The following is a 20476-nucleotide window of genomic DNA, read 5'->3' on the forward strand; positions in this document are numbered from 1 at the left end:
CCACATTTCCTAAGGGATTTTTTCTTACAAATAATTGCGTTTTAGTCGAGCCTGTAGCTTTTTTAGCCAAGATGACATTATAATTTCCGGTTTGTATTATACTATTGCTTTTTATATATAACTTTAACTGCGTATATCGTTTAGGAAGGACTGTGGATGGCCTCTGTTGTACAGAGCACATGACTTTGTGCAAAGTTTATGACTTCATGCTTGCTTTGGCGCAGAATATGCTGCCTGGGTCTAGTGGCCATCTTGCCATACGTTGACAAAAGCTCCGCACACAAGTCAACAAAAAAGTTTGAATGAGGACATTTTTCCTGGGTTTATTTTGCTAAGCTTTTTTATCTGTTATTGTAACGGAAACAACTTCGCATTATTAGTCCTCGATGTGAGTTATCTTCTCTAATAGTGAGGTATATTCTAAGCTAATAGTACTTTAATTCAAGTTACACGTACACTGATCTTAAAACATTAGTTACGTATTACAATATAACACTTTAGGTTTTCATATCTTGCTTAATGAAAAATCATAATAATCATTGTATTAGTTAGGTGACAGATTTTTCAAGTAAAACACATTTTTATTGGCGTACTTTAGCAGTAAACATATGACTAAACAATTGAATTGTGTTTTTATGCGGCAGTCAATAAAATGCTTAACTGTACTGAAAATGGTACGACTTTAAAAGCAATGAAGCTCCCAAAATCCCTCAAATAATACTGAAAGGGAATTTTCTCAATTTTCCAATGAAACTCTACTGGGATCACATTGTATACAATTGAAAGAAAGAAAGAGAGGGGATCTGGGGATTAATCAGAAGAGGTCAGTAAAGGCACTAATCAATGAGTCACATGTTAATTTGCTTCATGATATTTTAATTATATACGTATATATACGTTTTAATGTTTCATTTCAATCATCACATTTCAAATGTGTGTATTTTGTTTTTGCAGGGACATTTGATAAATCAGATGTCCATGTCATTATCATCAAATTTCAGTAGTAACATAATACACATGATATGAAAACATGCCTTCCTGAAAACACACCTTTAATCGTAGACAGGTCCACTTTTCTTCAGAGTGCACAATCCATCAGTACCTACATCAGTTCAGATGGATATGTGTACTTTGTTGGTCAGACATAATTCATTGCTGGGGATGTTGATCTGGCTGGGGCAAACTTGGCTACTGCATAGGGCTGCTGCTCCTTAGGTGGGCAATTCCAGCAAAGTAGACCTCCTCCCAACAGGAGGAGAACTGCGGATCCCCAGCCAACATAGAGGGAGGCTCCAAGCTCTCGACGCTGGGCTTCGGACACTAGAGGATTGTAGAAATCCCTGATAAGAGTTTGTGCAGACCAGCTTACAGGTATGAGAACGAGAAGGGCTGCGATGATGAAGATAACCCCTGAGAAGATGCAAGCTTTGGCTTTTGCTGACTCGTCCTCCATACAGTTGGTACACTTTCCTCCAACGACAGCCATCAGCACACCAAAGATGCCCACCAGGACGGAGATGATAACCATGGCTCGAGCTGCCTGCAGGTCCTGTGGGAGAGCCAGCATGGAGTCGTAGACCTTACACTGCATCTGTCCAGTGCTCTGCACCACGCAGTTCATCCACAAACCCTCCCATATGACCTGGGCTGTCACGATGTTGGCTCCAATAAAAGCGGTGACCCTCCACATAGGCAGTGCGCAGGTGACAATTGTCCCTATCCAACCTGCTATAGCTAACATAACACCAAGGATCTGGAGGCCTTGAGATGCCATCGTTACTGGTGGTCCTGCAGACAGTGGTCAATGCTTCATGAGAAAGTTTGGGAAATGTGTCTGTGTGGTTTTTACACACTGGTTTTATAGCTCACACCACATAGGTGGGGTTCTTCTGTACATTCAAACAGAAGTAAAAGGAGCCATCTGATATTGGAGCTCAATTTCCTCCATTGTTGTGAGAGCATTGAATACAATCTGACTGATCCATTTCAGGACCTAGAACACATCTACTGAGTTGAACTAACCAGGAAATATATAAAATATGTTTGTATTTATTTCTGTTTAATGTATTTGCCTGGTTTTATTTTATATGGTTAAGATTTTATATGGTTTTATTCTTACTCTGTATTCAAAAGACATTGTTTAAAAGAAGAATCTTAACAATATTTATGAAAAGCCTGGCTGCACTGTTATGCTGTTGATATCCTGGCTGCGCTGTTATCCAGAAATACATCATCATTTAAAAATCACTATTCACCATTATTTATCATTCAAGTGGCACAGCTTAATGTGTTTTTCACTATTATTATAATCCAGTCTTTTAAATACGGCACATTCTGATGCTTTGTTACAAACCTGAAATGTCAAAAAGTTTCTTTTACTTCTTCTTTGTGGCATGCAGTCTTCATTGAATGATGGTAAGGTTGATATGTTCGTTCTTTAATTCCTGCTCAGTTTGAACATACAGACAACTACAGGAGACGTCAGTGGGACAGCTTTGTCTTCAGCAATATGATTGCTTCATTGCTAGTTAGACGTACCTGGCCTTACAACACTACATCTTATTTCTTGTAGGAATCTTTTTATTTTCTGTTATAATTTAGAGATTAAAATACTGTAAATTGAGGAATACAGGTCGCAATACAAGTCACATGAGTCAGTGCCACTGAAATTTATTCCATTTTCAAATGAGAAACACAGACTATTTACTACTTAATTGTTTTGAACTGAATAAAACAGAGTTCTTGTGAATGACAAACCAATTATTAGTTTAAATGAATACTTTGGTATTACTAACTTTTTTCTCATACATATGGAATTACATGTTATGTGATCCATTTTTTTCACCTGAGCCACGCCTAAACTGGATTATCAGGTTAAGACAACTCCCTTTGGAAATGTTTTCCACATATCACCTGCATTTAAACTTTACTTGAAATTTGGGAACTTTAATAACCCACCATTCAAACTTATCTCAAAGACATTATTAGAATGTTTTTATTTTCAAAACCTAGTGAGAACACAAGGCCATATCAGTTGTGGTTTATTATTTCCTATTTTGACATTAAACATGAAACATGATACGCTGTACAAAAAAAAATATTTATTTACAAAACCATTACTTTCTTAAGCTTAACAAAACTGAAAAGGCACATTATCTTGTTAAATCTGACATAGCACTTGTGCTTTGGCATTAAAATTCAATCATACTTTTATACCACAAACAACAAACAAGTGTAAATTTCTCATTGTGGTTCCTCATTATCCTTTGTATACTGTGTATATATAAAACAGAAAAGAGTAACATCAGTTCTTACAATTGTCCATCAAGTCCTCATGAAGCCTGTTAAGACTGTTAGTGAGACAGTACTTCTTGGACATCAGATCATAAACGTGTGAGTCCGTTCTGGAAACTCTGGGAACATCTCAAACGTAGCCCTTGCCAGAAGGTGCGGAAGCATTGGAGCGAGTAGCAGCGTTGTACTTGGCGGTGTACGCTCCCTCCTCCTTTGGTGGACAGCTACAGCAGAGCAGGCCTCCTCCGATGATCAGGAGAGCGGCAGCTCCCCAGCCGATGAACAACGAGGCCCCCAGCTCCCTCTTCTGAGCCTGGTTGACTAGGGGGTTGTAGAAGTCCTGGATGATGGTCTGGGCCGTCCAGCACACGGGAATCAGACACAGCAGCCCGGAGATGATGAAGATCACACCCGCCGCCACAGCAACCTTTGCCTTGGACCTCTCGTCCTCCACACAGTTGGTGCACTTCCCTCCAGCCATGGACAGGAAGATGCCCACGATACCCACGATGATGGAAATGATGGTGAGGGCACGTGCCGCCTGGAGGTCGGAGCTGAGAGCCAGCATGGAGTCGTAGACTTTACACTGCATCTGCCCGGTGCTCTGTACCACGCAGCTCATCCAGATGCCCTCCCATGAGGTTTGCGATGTGACAATGTTACTTCCAATGAAGGCCGTGACCCTCCACATTGGGAGAGCACACACCACAATAACGCCAATCCAGCCGATGACGCCCAGGGCAGCACCCAGCATTTGTAACCCAGCAGACACCATCTTGGTTCTTTTCACAGCACCTGCTTCTTCTCTTGCTGTTCAAATTGCGTCTTGCAAATGTGACACCCAGTTTGAAAGCAGATACTATAAAAGAGAAACTTCTGGGGGTGGGGTCTGTGACACAAGCAATACCTCATAACCTGCCATGCTGGTTTGGTCGTTTCATCCTGTTCCTTATAGAGGATGAGACATTTTAGAGGGTGACTCACCATGCCTACACCTTACCTCAAACATATAACACTGTTTTGCTTCAAAACATATTTTCTATTTTACAGTTGAATTGTTCTCATCGAATTGTTTTACAAATAAACAATTATTATATCCTAACTGTGTGGACCTTTTTACAAGGCTAAGACTTCATTCCAGATCTACAAGACAAAGGATCAGTGTAAACAGGTGAAGCCATTATTTGAAAGACTTGAATATATATGGCATGAGAAAGCAGCTTGTAGGATAAAACAATAATTTTCAGTTTGTTTACTAATGGCTTTTAACTCTGGGACAACATTTTCCTATAAGCAACACGTGTCTTCATGAAGAAAGTATGAGCTACTTCATCTTCCACAACTTTACCCATGCTAAATAAAACACATGAAAAGTTATAAATACTTGAAAAAAAGTTGTTAGATGTTAAAAAATAGAGTTCAAATATGGCTTTGCAGTTTAAAAAGCTGTTAAAAAGCAGTTTAAAAAGCTATCTAAAGTATCTTGAAAGAGGCAGTTGGTATTGAATGACAGTTTTTTTTAAAGGAAGGGGATGTCTGTCTTACTAAGAGTCAAACAATAGGCAATCAGATCTCTCAGAATGCGAAGAATTCTATTTTATTTATCGTCGCTGAATACAGCTCAGTGGTATTGTAATGTAAATTTGCGTAGTTCATTGAATACTTTGAGATGTTTTTATACATTAGGCATTGAAAATCAAGCTAGTAAATAAAGTAGTAAATTGAAACTTTTTTCTGTGTTAGTTCAAACATGTGTGGAGGATTGTGGGGGAGGAACAGGTGGAAACTGGTACACACCTGAGCTGGTTGAACTAGTTTCTGAATGTGGAACAGATGAATGTTGACTCACACTGTGTCTAGGCATGACTAAATATGCAGTTTCAACCTCCAATCAAACAGGTGCCTAGGACTACATCAGAATTTACTAACAAAGAGAAAATGTACCTATTGTACTGGGCGTGGTCTTCTCATGCACTTGTTGTTGTTGTTCAAATAATTGTACTTGATAATTGTGTGGGCCGTTCACCAGAAAGGGATCAGACACTCCAGGTATGATGAAAACCACACCCAATACCACAGCAGCATTCACAAAGTGGGAAACCGTATAGGCAGTACACTACAAGTCTTGCCAACAAGTGCTTACGCGACCATTGTAGCCCTCACTGTTTTCTATTCTCTTCCTATTATTTTCCTATTTTCTTAGTTGTTGAGATGCTATAGAGATGCTATAGAACTGATTTAATGTCCGTTTATGCCTGAACTTTAAGTTTTCATCATTCTGATTAACTATTCTAATATAGACAATAATGCCACCAGTTTTGCCACACCAAATCAAACAGATATTTATTTCATCATGTTCCTTTATTAGTAACATAAGACTGGATAGTCATTGGTGATTACTTGGCCGTCCATCAGACACAGCCACTATGAAAACACCTTTGCCTAGGACGTCCCAATTAGACAATAAGACAAATATCAGACAAACAAGTTACAATTACTTAACAGCAATGCATATATTAAGAGAAAATCTGATATATTTTTCTATCCGAGTCAGGATTCTTGATAATCAACTTATATTGGAACAAGAATGTTAGACTGACGCACTGAAATAATATAAGATTAAATATTGCCATATAAAGCTATGTTATATGCTCTATGTATATACAATATACAATGTATAAACAATGCTGTTTTCTAAAACTCTTCCATGCAAAACGTTTTGATATGCAAATGATTATGAGTAATATGCAAAATGGTGTCTTTGGCGACTGCTAGCTCATTTTTTGAGCATGCGTTATACCAGTGCCATAGGGGAGGGGCACGCAAGGCACACATTGCGGCGGGAGAGGGGCTCGAGCTGTGGTGGGGTTGAGGTTGGGATTTGGGGGTTGGGGGGCAGGAGGTGTTCGTAAATTAAAAGAAATAAAAAGCCGTCCACCTTGTCTCTTGCGATAGGGCTCCAGAATGTCGTGCTACCTCAATGGTGATATCTATTTCCCATGGAAGAGAGTTGGCAACAGGCCGACATATTCAACGGCTCCTTTGCACTACTGGCACGTTTACAAGTGACCTGATTCATGGATGAAGTAAGGGTGTTGGGTGAAACACTAACTTATCCCAGAGAAACTTGCAGGAAATTTTGTATACATGGCAACAACACCGCTGGGAAACATCGACGCTTAATTCGTACATTGTGGGCGAGATTGGAATTTGAAGAACTTACAACTCTGAATAATTTAGTATATCCCGTTCCCCTAGCACTGGTTTAATTAAATTTACGTTTCGTTGGAATTCTTGGCAATGAGTGTCAAAAATGAGTTTGGTCATTACAATACAATTACAAATGACGACTGCAGACTGAAAAAACTGGAAGTTTCACACTTCCCGTACTCGAGCGCCCACATGTGACAGCAGGTGACCGACAACCATAATTTAACGTGGGAAGATCACGTCAGGAGTGAAAATCCACCTTGTACGCGGACCGTAGAACAGTCGTTGGCTACTGCATTACTCTGCCACGCTGGTTTTAACCGTTTCAGCCCAAGCAAAAGTCACACCCTGACGCTGTCAAATAGACAATACTCTTCCGCTTTGTGCACTACCCCCTTCAGAAATGAGTTCCGTGTAACGTTCGCATACTACCTGATCAAAGACAAACAATGAAATGATTGAGTGCGCATGCGTATAAGAAAAACGTACAAGACAAACAGTCCGTCCAAACAGAAAGTGGTTAAACAGCTTCTTTGGATGAACTGACAGAAAATATTGCTATCCGAGAGGGAAGTACACTAATCAAGCTTGATCTTATGTCACTGGCAATTACAAAACACCTAGCTTGTGTATTTGGACATGAAAAAAATAAATACATCACGAATCAACCCTGGTTGACTTAATCGCATAGTCTGGGTTGACTTGTGGTGTATCTTCTTCACTGCAAACCGCACCGTTCAGTTTTCATCTTATACATTTTGGCTACCTACAGTTATGCCATGAATGATGTGAATGGTGTAGTTTGGTGTAGACCTGGAGATGCATGCATAGCTGCTGCGTACACATCTCTGCTAACAGTAAGTCAGTCAATGTCTCAGACATTGGAAGGAGAGCATGTGAGGGTTCAAATCTAGGATTTACTGGCGGCAGGTTACAGCTGGATTCGGGTTAGAGCTAGGGTTTCACTCGGCAAGATGGAACAGAACAACCGTAGCTGGAACGAGGTTAGCTCTATTCTCGCCCTGTTGTTTTGGACTTTGCATACGCCAGTTTGAGTTCAGTGTAATCTTGTATTGACGTTACAATTATATTCACTCAATGAACAATGCAAACAAATGATTGCAGTTACAATTCAATGTTTTATCAAGCAATTAAGACAAATTTGTAATAGTGGACATGAATGTTATCAGTTTGTATATTTGTAACTGGTTTATAGTTTAAAAAGGTGGAGAAATGATCAGAGATGAAAGGATAACATCAAAATAAGAATTTTCTTTTTTTGTCAGAAAATATTTACTTTTTGTTTACAGTTTGTGTAGGTTTACTGGATAAAATAAGTTTTGCTGTCTCATTGTTAGTGATATACCATGTATTTTATATCATTACTTTATCAGTTAAAAACATTCAAGCTCAGTTATACATTAGTACATTTATCATGTAATTCTGAAAGGCTTATTGCATTTTAAAAATTATCTTGAATCCCTTCATATATATCCACTCATATATAGTCTACATTAAATTCTTTAATCTATGTTTTCATCTGATTTGTCCTCTGTGGCATCATATAAAAAAATCATAAGTCACGTGAAACACATAAACCACAGATATCATACTATAGATAATCCTCTACTGCATGGTGTTGCCATATGGCAACATACCATTTCTTTGCAACTTCCTGATGTTTAAAATAAACTTGAATACTGATTGGCTTGTACATAGAAGGTGGGCATTGTTTGAACAAATTATATACTTGGACAACATCATATGACATTTATTCCTTCCAAAATCATACTCTTTCCCACGCTGTACTGAGGTCACCTGAAGAAGAGCTACTCAATCTACAACGATTTTGCCAATTTTTTTGTCCATTTACAGCATTTAAGAAAATACTGAAAGATCATGTGGTAAGTTATGACTTAATTTTATTGGAACAAGGTTTACATGATGGTAATATTGTCTTTTTATTCAATAAATTAGGTGCGTTGCCAAATGGCAACATTACCCAACAAAGGAACTACATAGTCAGTGGAGCCAGACATACACATAGATGGTGAAGGAATAGACAGACATGTTTACAGATATGTTTTTTTTTAACTATATGCTTATTATTTTGTGTACCCTTTTAAAAAGGGTCTAAGTGAATTCCAGCATGGAACTGTAATAGGATCAAATCAAATCAAATCAAATTTATTTGTATAGCGCTTTTCACAACACATGTTGTGACAAAGCAGCTTTACAAGATTTACAAGGTTAACAATCGTATGGGTCCAAATCCCTAATGAGCAAGCCAAAGGCGACAGTGGCAAGGAAAAACTCCCTATGATGGTGGGGAATAGGAAGAAACCTCGGGAGGACCAAGACTCAAAAGGGAACCCATCCTCCATTGAGCGGCCCGTTAACATACAAATTATACAGACGAATACACAAGTCACACACAAATCACACAATCAGACTACGTATAAGGTAACTAGAATGAAAATTCTGTGTGTTGATATTGTCAATGTAAATGTCTTGTGATGAATGCCAGGTTTTCATTCCGTTTCAGAGCAGTGATATTGGTATTGTAGGCTGCAGTGTTACTCCCCAGCTAAACCTCGGAGAAGAAAGATATGTGATGTGGTAAATATGTAGCAGATTAATCAAAGGCCAAAGTAAATAGATAAGTCTTTAGATGAGATTTAAACATCGAGACCGTGTCTGAGTCCCGAATAAAGGCAGGAAGATTATTCCACAGTTTGTGGATGCCACCTGTGCAAAAATTCCAGTCATGTATTTCCTCGCTCCTAAATATTCCATAGTCAACTGTCAGCTGTATTATAAGAAAATGGAAATGTTTTGGAACGACAGAAACTTTATTTACCACGTAAACTGATGGAGAGGGGTCAGTGGATACTGAAGCGCATAATGCAAAGAGGTCGCCAACTTTCTGCAGAGTCAGTCACTACAGACATCCAAACTTCATGTGACCTTCAGATTAGATCAAGAACAGTGCGCAGAGAGCTTCATGGAATGGGTTTCCATGGTCGAGCAGCTGCATCCAAGCCATACATCACCAAGTGCAATGCAAAGTGTTAGATGCAGTGGGGTAAAGCACGCCACCACTGGACTCTAGAGCAGTGGAGGCGCATTGTCTGGAGTGACGAATCACACTTCTCCATCTGGCAATCTGATGGACAAGTCTGGATTTGGCGGTACTTGTCTGACTGCATTGTGTGAAGTGTAAAGTTAGCTGGTTTCATGGTGTGGGACATTTTGGACAATTCCATGCTACCAACTTTGTGGGAACAGTTTGGAGCTGGCCCCTTCCTCTTCCAACATGACTGTGCACCAGTGTACAAATCAAGATCCATAAATACATGGATTGTAGAGTCTGGTGTAGATGAACTTGACTGGCCTGCACAGAGTCCTGATCTCAACCCGATAGAACACCTTTGGGATGAATTAGAGCGGAGACTGAGAGCCAGACCTTCTCGTCCAACATCAGTATGTGACCTAACAAATGCGTTTCTGGAAGAATGGTCAAAAATCCCCATAAACACACTCCTAAACCTTGTGGACAGCCTTTCCAGAAGTGTTGAAGCTGTTCTAGCTGCAAATGATGGACCAACGGGGCAGTCATGGCCTGGCGGTTAGGGAACTGGACTTGTGACCGGAGGGTCGTGGGTTCGATTCCCAGACAGGCCATGACTGAGGTGTCCTTGAGCAAGGCACCTAACCCCAACTGCTCCCCGGGCGCCGGGCTAGGGCTGCCCACCGCTCTGGGCACGTGTGATCCACAGCCCCCTAGTAATCACTAGTGTGTGTGTGTGTTCTGACTGCACAGATGGGTTAAAAGCGGAGGACAAATTTCGATTGGGGTGTAAAAATCACAATTGACAAAATATGGCACATTTACATTTTTTTTTTTTTTTTACAACGTCATATTGAACCCTATGGTTAGGAATGAGATGTCACTAAAACTCATATGTGAGTCAAGAAAGGTGTGCGAATACTTTTGGCAATATAGTGTATGTATGCACACATATGGATATGCTTTCATTGCTCCTTCTTGGTATATTTTCAATAAGATAAATCAGCTTTTGTTAATGTTTTTTGTTCTTTAACTGTTTATTTCTCACTCATTAATGAATTGTAACATTTTCCAGTGAACAAAACTAATTAAATTCATATATGAAAGTTCTATGATCTGTATGATCTTGTTACCATTGTTGCACAATGTTGCCATATGGCAACGTATCAAAACATCCCTCTTTAAAATAATAGTTCTAAAAAAAACTTTTAATATGTAAATATAAGTTCATTTTAAGTGATTAAAACACTGTACCATTTTTTTACATGTTGGTGTAATAATGTGTGTAGTAGAGGGAAAACAAGTTTTTACTCAATACCTACATACAGACCTAATATAAAACATTAACATATAACATAAAATTTTCTGTTTAATTTGCAATGCCCCAAAGGTACATGCTAAGTGAATTGAGCTTGGCAGTGTTTATACATTGGAAGGGCTGCTGTCAGTAATTTACCATAATAAGTCTTGTTTTTCAAACCCATCATAATCCATTCTGTCAGGTAACCATTAACAGCATTTAACAGGGCCAGCCTTGTCATTTCATTATCCTTCAGTTAGTTTCAAGAAACAAGCCTTCGTTAAAATTGTACAAAAAAAAGTTGACTGAGAGATCAGCCTTGCAGAAGGGCAGCCAATACCAGAACTGTACCTTATCATCTGATAACAGATTGTAGGAAGGTCAGCCTTCATTTCTTTAAACATTATAAAGATTACAGAGGGCAGATCCACTGAGGCAGAACACACCACCTCATTTTAGACACGCCATGACGGTGATTCAGTGCATGCTACCATACGCTCTTCAATACTCACCAGCACAATTCTTAATTCACTAGATTTCTGAGGCTCTTTTGAGACTTTGTGATTTTTCCTTGTCTTCTTTTTTTTCTAAATATTTTTCCTAGCTCATTGAAGAGTAGATAAGTGTGATCAGAGTTAAAACCTTACACGAAATATACAGAAGGTATGGCGGCACTAGGTCTTGAGATAGTGGGAATAACCCTCTCGGCTATAGGCTTGATTCTCAGCATCGTGTGCTGTGCCCTTCCCATGTGGAGGGTGACTGCATTCATCGGAACAAACATCATCACAGCTCAGGTCTTCTGGGAGGGCATCTGGATGAGCTGCGTGGTGCAGAGCACTGGACAGATGCAGTGTAAGGTCTACGACTCCATGCTGGCTCTCCCACAGGACCTGCAGGCAGCTCGAGCTCTCACGGTAGTCTCCATTACCCTGGGTGTCTTGGCACTCCTCGTCTCAGTGGTGGGTGCCAAGTGCACCAACTGCATTGAGGATGAGGGGAGCAAAGCGCATGTGATGATTGCGTCTGGGATCACCTTCATCACTGCTGCCATCACCCAACTTGTTCCAGTCTCCTGGTCGGCCAACTCCGTAGTTTTGGAATTCTATAATCCGGTTGTGCCAGAGTCCCAGAAGATGGAGATCGGTGCCTCACTGTACCTGGGCTGGGCTGCTGCAGTCATGCTCCTGGTAGGAGGCTCCATTTTGTGCTGCAGTTGTCCACCTAAAGAAAGGGAAATTAAGTATGTTCCTCCAAACCGCATGACTTATTCTTATTCAGCCCACCGCTCAGTGGCTCCCAGCTCATACAGCAGGAAAGACTACGTTTGAGAACATCACAACTGCATTATAACAATATTCAGGATACTTTGCCTGCTGTCTTGCGCAAAGACAAATAACTATGTGAGTTAAAGAGACCCAAGCTGGAAGTATTTTACTGGCAGTGTGGTTATTATATTACTTTCATATATATATAGCCTATATATATTTATAGATACCTTTATTATATAACTTCGTGAAGGATGCTATAAAATGAATACTTATTTGTATTTTTATGACATTCTATTAATATAGTTTTAAAAGTTTTTAAAATACAGCAAATGCCTCTGGACAAATGATCAAAGTGTAGGTCAGTAGTAGAATTAAGCTTTGGCATTTGTAAATGTGTTGACTCTCATATGTGTATATATCAAACTGAAGGCATACAAGACATTTTGATAGTTTTGTTAGCTTTGTTGGACTAGCTTGATAATGCAGATGCATCATTATTACTGTGATATAATGTAAAACAAAATTTCTAATATTTTAAACATTATTATTCATTTATAAAATTATTTAAATTACAATCAAGAAAATGTAGATAAATTAAATAATACAGTATGTGAAAGAGATGGCTGAATGCTTATGATGTTCTTAGGCACCTGTTAGCCTAAGCCTCTAATCTAGTCCAGGTAAACTCATTATGATGAGTTTGAAAACATGATATGACAAATTCAAATAGATGCATTTCTTAAAAAATCACAGCTTGCCTGAAGACCAGTTAGGTGTTCACACTACTGGAACAAAGATGTTGGGGTGTAACATGAAAATTCAACATTTAGAGATTATTGAAATATAGATAATCTATTTTTAAATATCTGTTGTTGGCATTTGTCATGTAAGGTATTGTTGATATTTATTTTCAAGTCCTAACTCCATATTGATTTTGTATAAAGTCATAATAAGAGAACTGGACATTATTTATCAAACATATCTTTGTGTATAAATAATATTAATCAATAGAGAGTGTGCAGTGTGATACTTGATCTGTGTTTGTGTTACATGCTTTTCGGTACTGATTGTGTCTTAACACTTGTGCAGCACTTAAGTATCAGTGTAAGCTTTCCCACCCCTGTGTATTTAAACTGGTTTTAACCTATTTTTAATATAATCTTACATAACATATTTTTTCCACAACAACTCTTTTTCCAAGAAATGATTGGTTTATCTCCAACCAATCATCTTTGTTCACACCCACACACCCATATCGAAACTTAATATTTTCTTTATTCTCATTTTTTCTCATAATATTACACCTTGACACACCAGTTACCAGTTCATTTGGTTTAGAATGTACCTTTCCTTCCCAGTCTCTTTGTCTTTGTCCAAGATCAACAGCAGTGGTCAGACTGCCCATTGTGTTGTCTTACCGCAGGGCTGCTCACGGGGGCGGGTGTTATGTTGTATAGGACACCTGCAGACTTCTGCCCTTCTGTTTCATGATGTCATGTGAAGGGCCTCCTCCCTCTCCTCCCTCACCTGTTGCATGGGGAATATAAAGGGAGCTTGTTTCCACAGTAGCATTACCACATCATACAGCCACTTAGAGAGTGCGTATAGCTTCTGGCAAAATAGAAAACGTTTTATATAGAGATTCTAACTTGTCAGCATTGTTGTTTTTTTAGACAAACCTATAAGGAGGCATCATGTCAATGGGAATGGAGATTGGGGGCATTGCCCTTGGTGTGTTAGGATGGATCATTGCTATTATCACCTGTGCTCTGCCTATGTGGAGGGTCACCGCTTTTATTGGAGCCAACATCGTGACAGCCCAGGTCATATGGGAGGGCATCTGGATGAACTGTGTGGTGCAGAGCACTGGACAGATGCAGTGTAAGATCTATGATTCCATGCTGGCTCTTTCTCAGGACCTGCAGGCTGCTCGGGCCATGACCGTCATCTCCATCGTCCTAGGTGTGCTGGCTTTGATGATCTCCATCATGGGTGCAAAGTGTACCAACTGCATCGAGGACGAGCCAACGAAAGCTAAAGTCATGATCATCTCTGGGGTGCTCTTCATCATCGCTGGCATTCTCACAATAATTCCTGTATCCTGGACAGCATCCGCCGTCATCCAGGATTTTTACAATCCCATGTTGATATCAGCTCAGCGTAGGGAGTTGGGAGCATCACTCTACTTAGGCTTTGCAGCTGCTGCGCTTCTCCTCATTGGAGGAGCCATGCTGTGTTGCACCTGCCCCCCAAAAGAAAGAAAATACAACCCCCCCAAAATGGGCTACTCTGCCCCACGCTCCGTCGGTGGCTATGACAAGAAGGACTATGTTTGAAATGACTGAGAATGAATGAAGAAGTGATGTGGGAAGATGCTTCTCAAAAAGACTCCGAGATGAAGGGACACATTACACTGTCAATATTTGCTTTGTGATCTATTTGCTGTGTGGTTTTGGAGTTGGTTTAATGGGTGTGCCTGCTGAAAATTTGCAGTGAGAAATACAGACATTGTTAGTCTTCTAAAGTCTTAAATGTATTACGTGGCAAAATTTGCTTTTGTGACTGAGTAAAACATTTTTGTATTTTTTACTGTTACATTACATAATCAAGTGTGAGTCTTTCTTCTTGTTTTGTTAAGGAAATAATATGTTTGGAAAACATGTGCAGTATAACTGTGAAAATGTGGTACTTGGTGAAGTAAAATCTTCACTACTGTGGATATGGGATGAAAGATAGACATTTCTGATACTGCTTTCAGTATCTTGTTCAACAATTTATGTAAAGCCAAAAGGAAGAGCTATACGTTTGCATATATTTGCTTATGAAAATCAGAACTGGGACAGAAACTGAAGATGTGTGTAGAAAGACTACACCTAAACCCTTGTTTATTCCTCTTTTAGTTCTTTATATGCCTTTAAAATAGGGTCTGAATGGACTTGAATTTCATTGTATTTACATTTACACCTTTATTTATGTTTCAATTGACTTGTAAATTTTCTGTAAGTGAACTGTTAACCATTTTTTTCTTATATTTCTATGTTTTGCAATAAGGAATACAGGCTATGATCTGTTCATGTATTTCCTTTAGTCATTTACCTTAGTTTGCACTTTTAGCAAAAGTAAAATATATTACCTGAAAAACATTGTAATATTATGTATGTACTTACTTTTTTAGAACTACAACAATACAAGTTCCCTAATTAGCATACATATATTCTGTAATATCAAATAAACTGTATGCTCAACTATTTAAATTTGTACTGGGTAGTACTGAATTACACAATAAGGAACATGCTAGAGTCATATTTTCCAAAAACAGAAACCTGTGGCACTTTGGAATGCTCATGTTGAATATTCATGTTATTTTTCATATTCCAGGGACTAGATGATATCCTGATTCAACAGGATGCAGTTCATTATTGTAAGTGATTCTGAAGTCATAGGCTTGCCTCTTCAATTCTGTTGCTCATAGTAACCAATGCAACACACCCTTCTAAAGCACAGTAACCATAGAGACAATACAATTGGGACCTGATGTCATGTTTGTTGCTTCTTCAAAATGCAACCACTTCAAATGGAAAATTGATCCATTTTCATAACCGTAAAAAGAAAGTTATGCAATTTCTACCAGCTGAATGTTCTCAGTATCAGGCATGATTAGGTTTCTGTGATTAGCTGGTTACAAAGGTCAATGTATCTAAGGGAAGAACAACACAATAAATTTAAGTCTAAAATAGTTAAGGGAATCAATAACGAACGTCCACCTTTGCATTATTTCCATTATTTAGTTCCTCTTTGTCCCTGATGCAAAGTCCAAATGTCCTGTGTTTGTTCCCATGCCTTGCTTTGACTTTGCTTTCCTGTTAGATAAATAGCTTACTGTATGCTATACATTTTGATCACTTCTGCTGATGCTGAAAGAAGCTATCCTGAAATCTATAGAGTAATGTGTATAATCAGAAAGCAGCCCTGAGTGTACAGATACAGTTCAGGGTATTTACTGCATATCTACTATAAAAGAGAAGTGGCCAAATAAAAATACTTTCCTGAGTTTACAACTTTTAACAGAAAAACATTAACCCAAATAATTTAGAGCTCAGTTTTTTATCTTTTATTTTATTTTAATACATTTTTGTGAACTTCCAAGGAGAAACTAAACTGCAGCATGAAGCAGATCGACTCTGTCACCAAGCATCAAAATCAAATCAAATCAAATCAAATTTAATTATATAGCGCTTTTTACAACAGTTGTTGTCACAAAGCAGATTTACAAGTGTCTGACTCCAAGCCCCCAGTGAGCAAGCCAAGTGCGACAGTGGCAAGGAAAAACTCACTAAAGCAGAGATACAGCACTCCAAAGCTGGGGGTTTAACCCTACCCTTGTTTCCAGGAGAGACTTCACCCAAATGGTTTTACAAAAACTCCATGTTAGAATTCCAAACAGATGACTGAAAGTAGGACATAAATAATTGGGGGCTTGGGGGGTGGGGAGAGGCAGAGGGAAGAGGATTATCAAGGCACATCTAAGAGAAGGTGTGGTACGTTTCTGTATATTTTCATTTGGAGAATGTTAGTCTCATCTATAAACTACATATCATCTGTTGCTTTTTTTTCTGGAGTAAGCTCTTTATTTATGTTATGCTTAAAGTGGGGTGGCACCAGTCTACAGCTGAATTTCAAGTGAACCAAATACATTTAGCTTTAATCCCATTATTTAGATCCTGTCTACCTGTGTACAAAATTATTAGCATTAGTAAGATGGCATTTAAACATACCCAAAAATTATGACCATACCATTTTATTTCACAGGTTTATATCTTATTGCTGTATTGATTTCTTAACGTGTGAATTCTGAGCACGTGTGAAACGATTCTGGATCACCATCAAGAATGCAAGAAAACAGCACAGAATTAGGTCATGTGCACAAAGTGAAGCTATTAGTCAATTTACTGTACATGTGTCATAGAGGAAGTGTGTATTTGCCCTCAGAGATAGACCGTGGGTAGGAACCGACAACTGCTAATGCTAGGGAAACAACATGGTGAAAATTAAAACACAGTTAGTCTGAGACTTGATATAATGACTGACAATAGAAAATACACAAAATCCTTTGCAGCTACATTAAAACAAATCATATCATTATTCTTAACATAATCTGTAAAATTCTAAATGGTTACTAATATAATGTATATAGTGGATACTTCCACCTTTTAACTACTGTTCCATTTCAAGTGACGCATAATTTCAGTCTTGATAATGATCATTCATCTTTCAGCTGATGTTGTTAACTACTCTGAAATGTGAACAAAACCACAGGCTTGTATGTGGTTTCCTCATCAGGTCATTCTGTTACCAATCTATGTCGAGCCAGCAACAGCAAGAGTGTGGTAAGATGATCAGGTTTAGTTTTAGGAACTGCTGGATGGAATATAATAATGTCCAAGGAAGAATCTACAAACTGCACAGGAGTGAATGTAAAATGGATGGATATGTTTCGTAAAAAATGTAATAGGTACAATAATAGACAGACTTCAGCCTGGCGTATAGCTGAAAACAAAAAGGAATAACGAAAGAAAAATCCATGCTGACTAACTAAAGAAGAACTGACTGCCCTGCACTAAACACAAAGGAAAATAAGAGACTTAAACACTTCCCTACCTCTCTGCCTAGTCATAACAGTCCCGAACACCAAAACACAACACAAACAGCAGCCATCCCTACCCGTGGTGCACTCTATAAACACTGAACGAATAACTGTACAAATATTGACAGTAACAACAGTACAAAAAAAGGCAATCCAGAATCATAGTACAAAAAACACAACAAAGTTGAGTACCAATAACAGCAAACAGCAACTAAGTGATCGGTAGAATGCGCGAAAGCCAAAGTGAGGCGAGGCCTTCAGTGTCTAGAACTCTGTTTTATTGAAGAACTCTTCCGGGTCAGTGTCCGCGGTGCGGTGGGGTGTCGTGGAACAAATACTGTATATAATTCAGGCAAGAATCAGGGACCACAGAAAAGTATGAGACTAACACAGAAGACACGGGAATCACAGTGAACTGGAATAATTCATTAAACAACACCAGGAACAAAGAAAAAGCAACCCGCCAACACACAAGACGAAGGTTATAACACAGCTCTGACACTTCCAGCAAACTATAAGCAAGCTATAATGGCATTCTGCCTAGATGCTGAACCACCAAGGCATAAGGTGGTGGCACAGGACTTGTATAAGCTAGTGGGTATACTGGAGGCAATCAGAGTGGAAAAACTGGTTGCCCTCCCACAAAAATATCGCTTACTAACTTTGTCAAACAAACAATGGGTAATGCAGGAATTTACGTGGAGGGAATTCTGGCCCCAGAGAATAAATAATACCAATTCAGTGTCCTAACAAAATCACCACAGTCTCACTATGGATGGACACATTGTCATGGTCATGGTACTCAGAACAATTTGAGCTCCATGATGCCCATTAAAGGATATAAGGTTGCAGATGTGGAACGCACACTTATGTAATACAACCCCTTAAACATTAATGGAGCATGTACTGTACTATATGTACTGGTGCATATATGTTTATATACTGTGCACAGTATTTGCAACATCACTTCAGTTCCCTTGGGAACAGTGTTGCTGAAGGAACAAAGGGATAATAAAGTAAATTCAAATCAATTCCATTCATTTCAGCTAAGGGAATTTCTTACACTTGGTAATGTCTGTTTTCAAAGGATCAGCGTGGGATTGTTACCATGGAGAATACCACTAGTATACACAAATGGTCAAAGTACAACATGTAACCTAACTGATCAAGCCCCCTGCTAATAATCTTAAGAGTTCAGTTTAACAACACTTACAAAAGGTCAGTCATAGAAAGTAACTGATTACATTCGCTTAGGTAACATATATATATAACTACAACCACGCAACTGATCAGCAAAACCGTGAAGCAGAAGTTCTTTTATGAACTAGCCTATATTTCTTGCTATAAGATTATCTGAAAATTGTATTACACTCATTGAGTCAATGAATACTGACCTAGTAATAGCGACCAGTAAATGAGGAATTATTTTATGTGTAGTGTGGGCAAGGGGAGAAAAACATACACATCTCATTAGATACTGCATTATCTCGTTTGCCTTATGAAAACCTGAAGATGAGATTATGATTGCCCGTAATTAACATGTACCCGTTTTACTTCCTGTTTTGTAAAGATCTTCACATTTAGACATTCAACATTATAAAATGAACTTCGTTTTCAGTAGCCGGGGCTCACTTTTCTGTCTTTGACAAGGACGCACGCAACTTCTGCATTTTCTTCTGGCCGTGTTTGGATCATTCATCGTAAAGCGTTGATAAACGATCCCAGTAAAGTGATCGGAACCAGACACATCACATGACCGATACTACAACACGAGGTCGCTTATTTGCCTAACTTTATGAGGCTTTCTGAAACTCGGTGTTCCGCGGGAGAGTTTCTCTTTTGCGATAAAGGCGAGCAAGCACATAGATTTATATAATATGAGCAGTCCACATATACAAACGATTGTATATTACCTTTCAGATGGAAGGAAATAACCGAACATCGAGTGATAATTTGTAATTCAGGAATTTGGTAACTTTTGGTTTGGTTTAGCAATTTGATTCTATTTTATGTGAGTAACTACTGAATAATAGATAATTTGACATGTTTGAAGTCAAATCTTCACTGATAGCAGCCCATTCATTGCTGGTACAGTAATCATACATACACAGGTTACATAATGTAGCGATATTTAGATAGATACTCTTGTACTTTAACACAAGTCTTCCACAATCTGTCCCCACAAAAGTGTGAAACATTTAAATAGCCTATTGCCTATTCATTAAATCACACTTGAAAGCGCATACACATCAGTGTTCGCTCCAAACTACCTGTTAACACAGCAGCTTTCGCTCAAGGAAAGCACCAGGTGTGTGTGTGAGATTAGAAAACATTTCATTTGGCATTTGGCAGGAAACGTGTGCGACGTTTTCGGGTTGGTAGTACACCCAAAAATAACTATGTGCGGTTTTACTTATAGCCAATCTACTTCCCATCAGTCTGTTGCTATCGCAATTAAACCACATGAAAAAACCCCTGCTTCATGTTTGCTGGTATCTGCAGATACGTTCTTTTACTGTGTGTTACTCATTTCTGGCTAAGTGGACGTCTATTACTATATTTCTTAAACTAAATAAATTAAATTCTTAATTTTTAAAAATTCTTTCCCATGTTTATAAACACATATAGTTTATAAACTATAGTCACGTCCTGAAAATGAACTAAAACACATTGTGAGTTGGTTTTTC

General features: G+C 38.7%; 4 protein-coding genes across 4 annotated transcripts; 2 read left to right on the forward strand and 2 right to left on the reverse strand.

The window, feature by feature from the left end:
• Positions 1-932: 932 nt before the first annotated feature.
• LOC143481652 (claudin-4-like) lies at positions 933-2504 on the reverse strand. Its single transcript, XM_076979733.1, has one exon. It carries the CDS (start codon positions 1772-1774, stop codon positions 1139-1141), a length of 636 nt encoding a protein of 211 aa, XP_076835848.1. The 5' UTR covers positions 1775-2504; the 3' UTR covers positions 933-1138.
• Positions 2505-3025: 521 nt separating this feature from the next.
• Positions 3026-4143, reverse strand: LOC143481649 (claudin-4-like). Its single transcript, XM_076979731.1, has one exon. It carries the CDS (start codon positions 4067-4069, stop codon positions 3425-3427), a length of 645 nt encoding a protein of 214 aa, XP_076835846.1. The 5' UTR covers positions 4070-4143; the 3' UTR covers positions 3026-3424.
• Positions 4144-8283: 4140 nt separating this feature from the next.
• Positions 8284-15492, forward strand: LOC143481651 (claudin-3-like). The gene is made up of 2 exons (XM_076979732.1): positions 8284-8408; positions 13819-15492. Exon 2 carries the CDS (start codon positions 13840-13842, stop codon positions 14479-14481), a length of 642 nt encoding a protein of 213 aa, XP_076835847.1. The 5' UTR covers positions 8284-8408; positions 13819-13839; the 3' UTR covers positions 14482-15492.
• LOC143481648 (claudin-3-like) lies at positions 8417-13844 on the forward strand. The gene has a single exon (XM_076979730.1). The coding sequence runs from the start codon at positions 11540-11542 to the stop codon at positions 12203-12205; it is 666 nt and encodes a 221-aa protein (XP_076835845.1). The 5' UTR covers positions 8417-11539; the 3' UTR covers positions 12206-13844.
• Positions 15493-20476: the final 4984 nt, after the last annotated feature.

This window comes from Brachyhypopomus gauderio, chromosome 18 (assembly GCF_052324685.1).
Source record: "Brachyhypopomus gauderio isolate BG-103 chromosome 18, BGAUD_0.2, whole genome shotgun sequence".
NCBI lineage: Eukaryota > Metazoa > Chordata > Actinopteri > Gymnotiformes > Hypopomidae > Brachyhypopomus > Brachyhypopomus gauderio.

Excerpts from the sequence above, each read along its gene's own strand:
- LOC143481651 (XM_076979732.1), top strand. The coding sequence starts at position 13,840 with ATGTCAATGGGAATGGAGATTGGGGGCATTGCCCTTGGTGTGTTAGGA.
- LOC143481649 (XM_076979731.1), bottom strand. The coding sequence starts at position 4,069 with ATGGTGTCTGCTGGGTTACAAATGCTGGGTGCTGCCCTGGGCGTCATC.
- LOC143481648 (XM_076979730.1), top strand. The coding sequence starts at position 11,540 with ATGGCGGCACTAGGTCTTGAGATAGTGGGAATAACCCTCTCGGCTATA.
- LOC143481652 (XM_076979733.1), bottom strand. The coding sequence starts at position 1,774 with ATGGCATCTCAAGGCCTCCAGATCCTTGGTGTTATGTTAGCTATAGCA.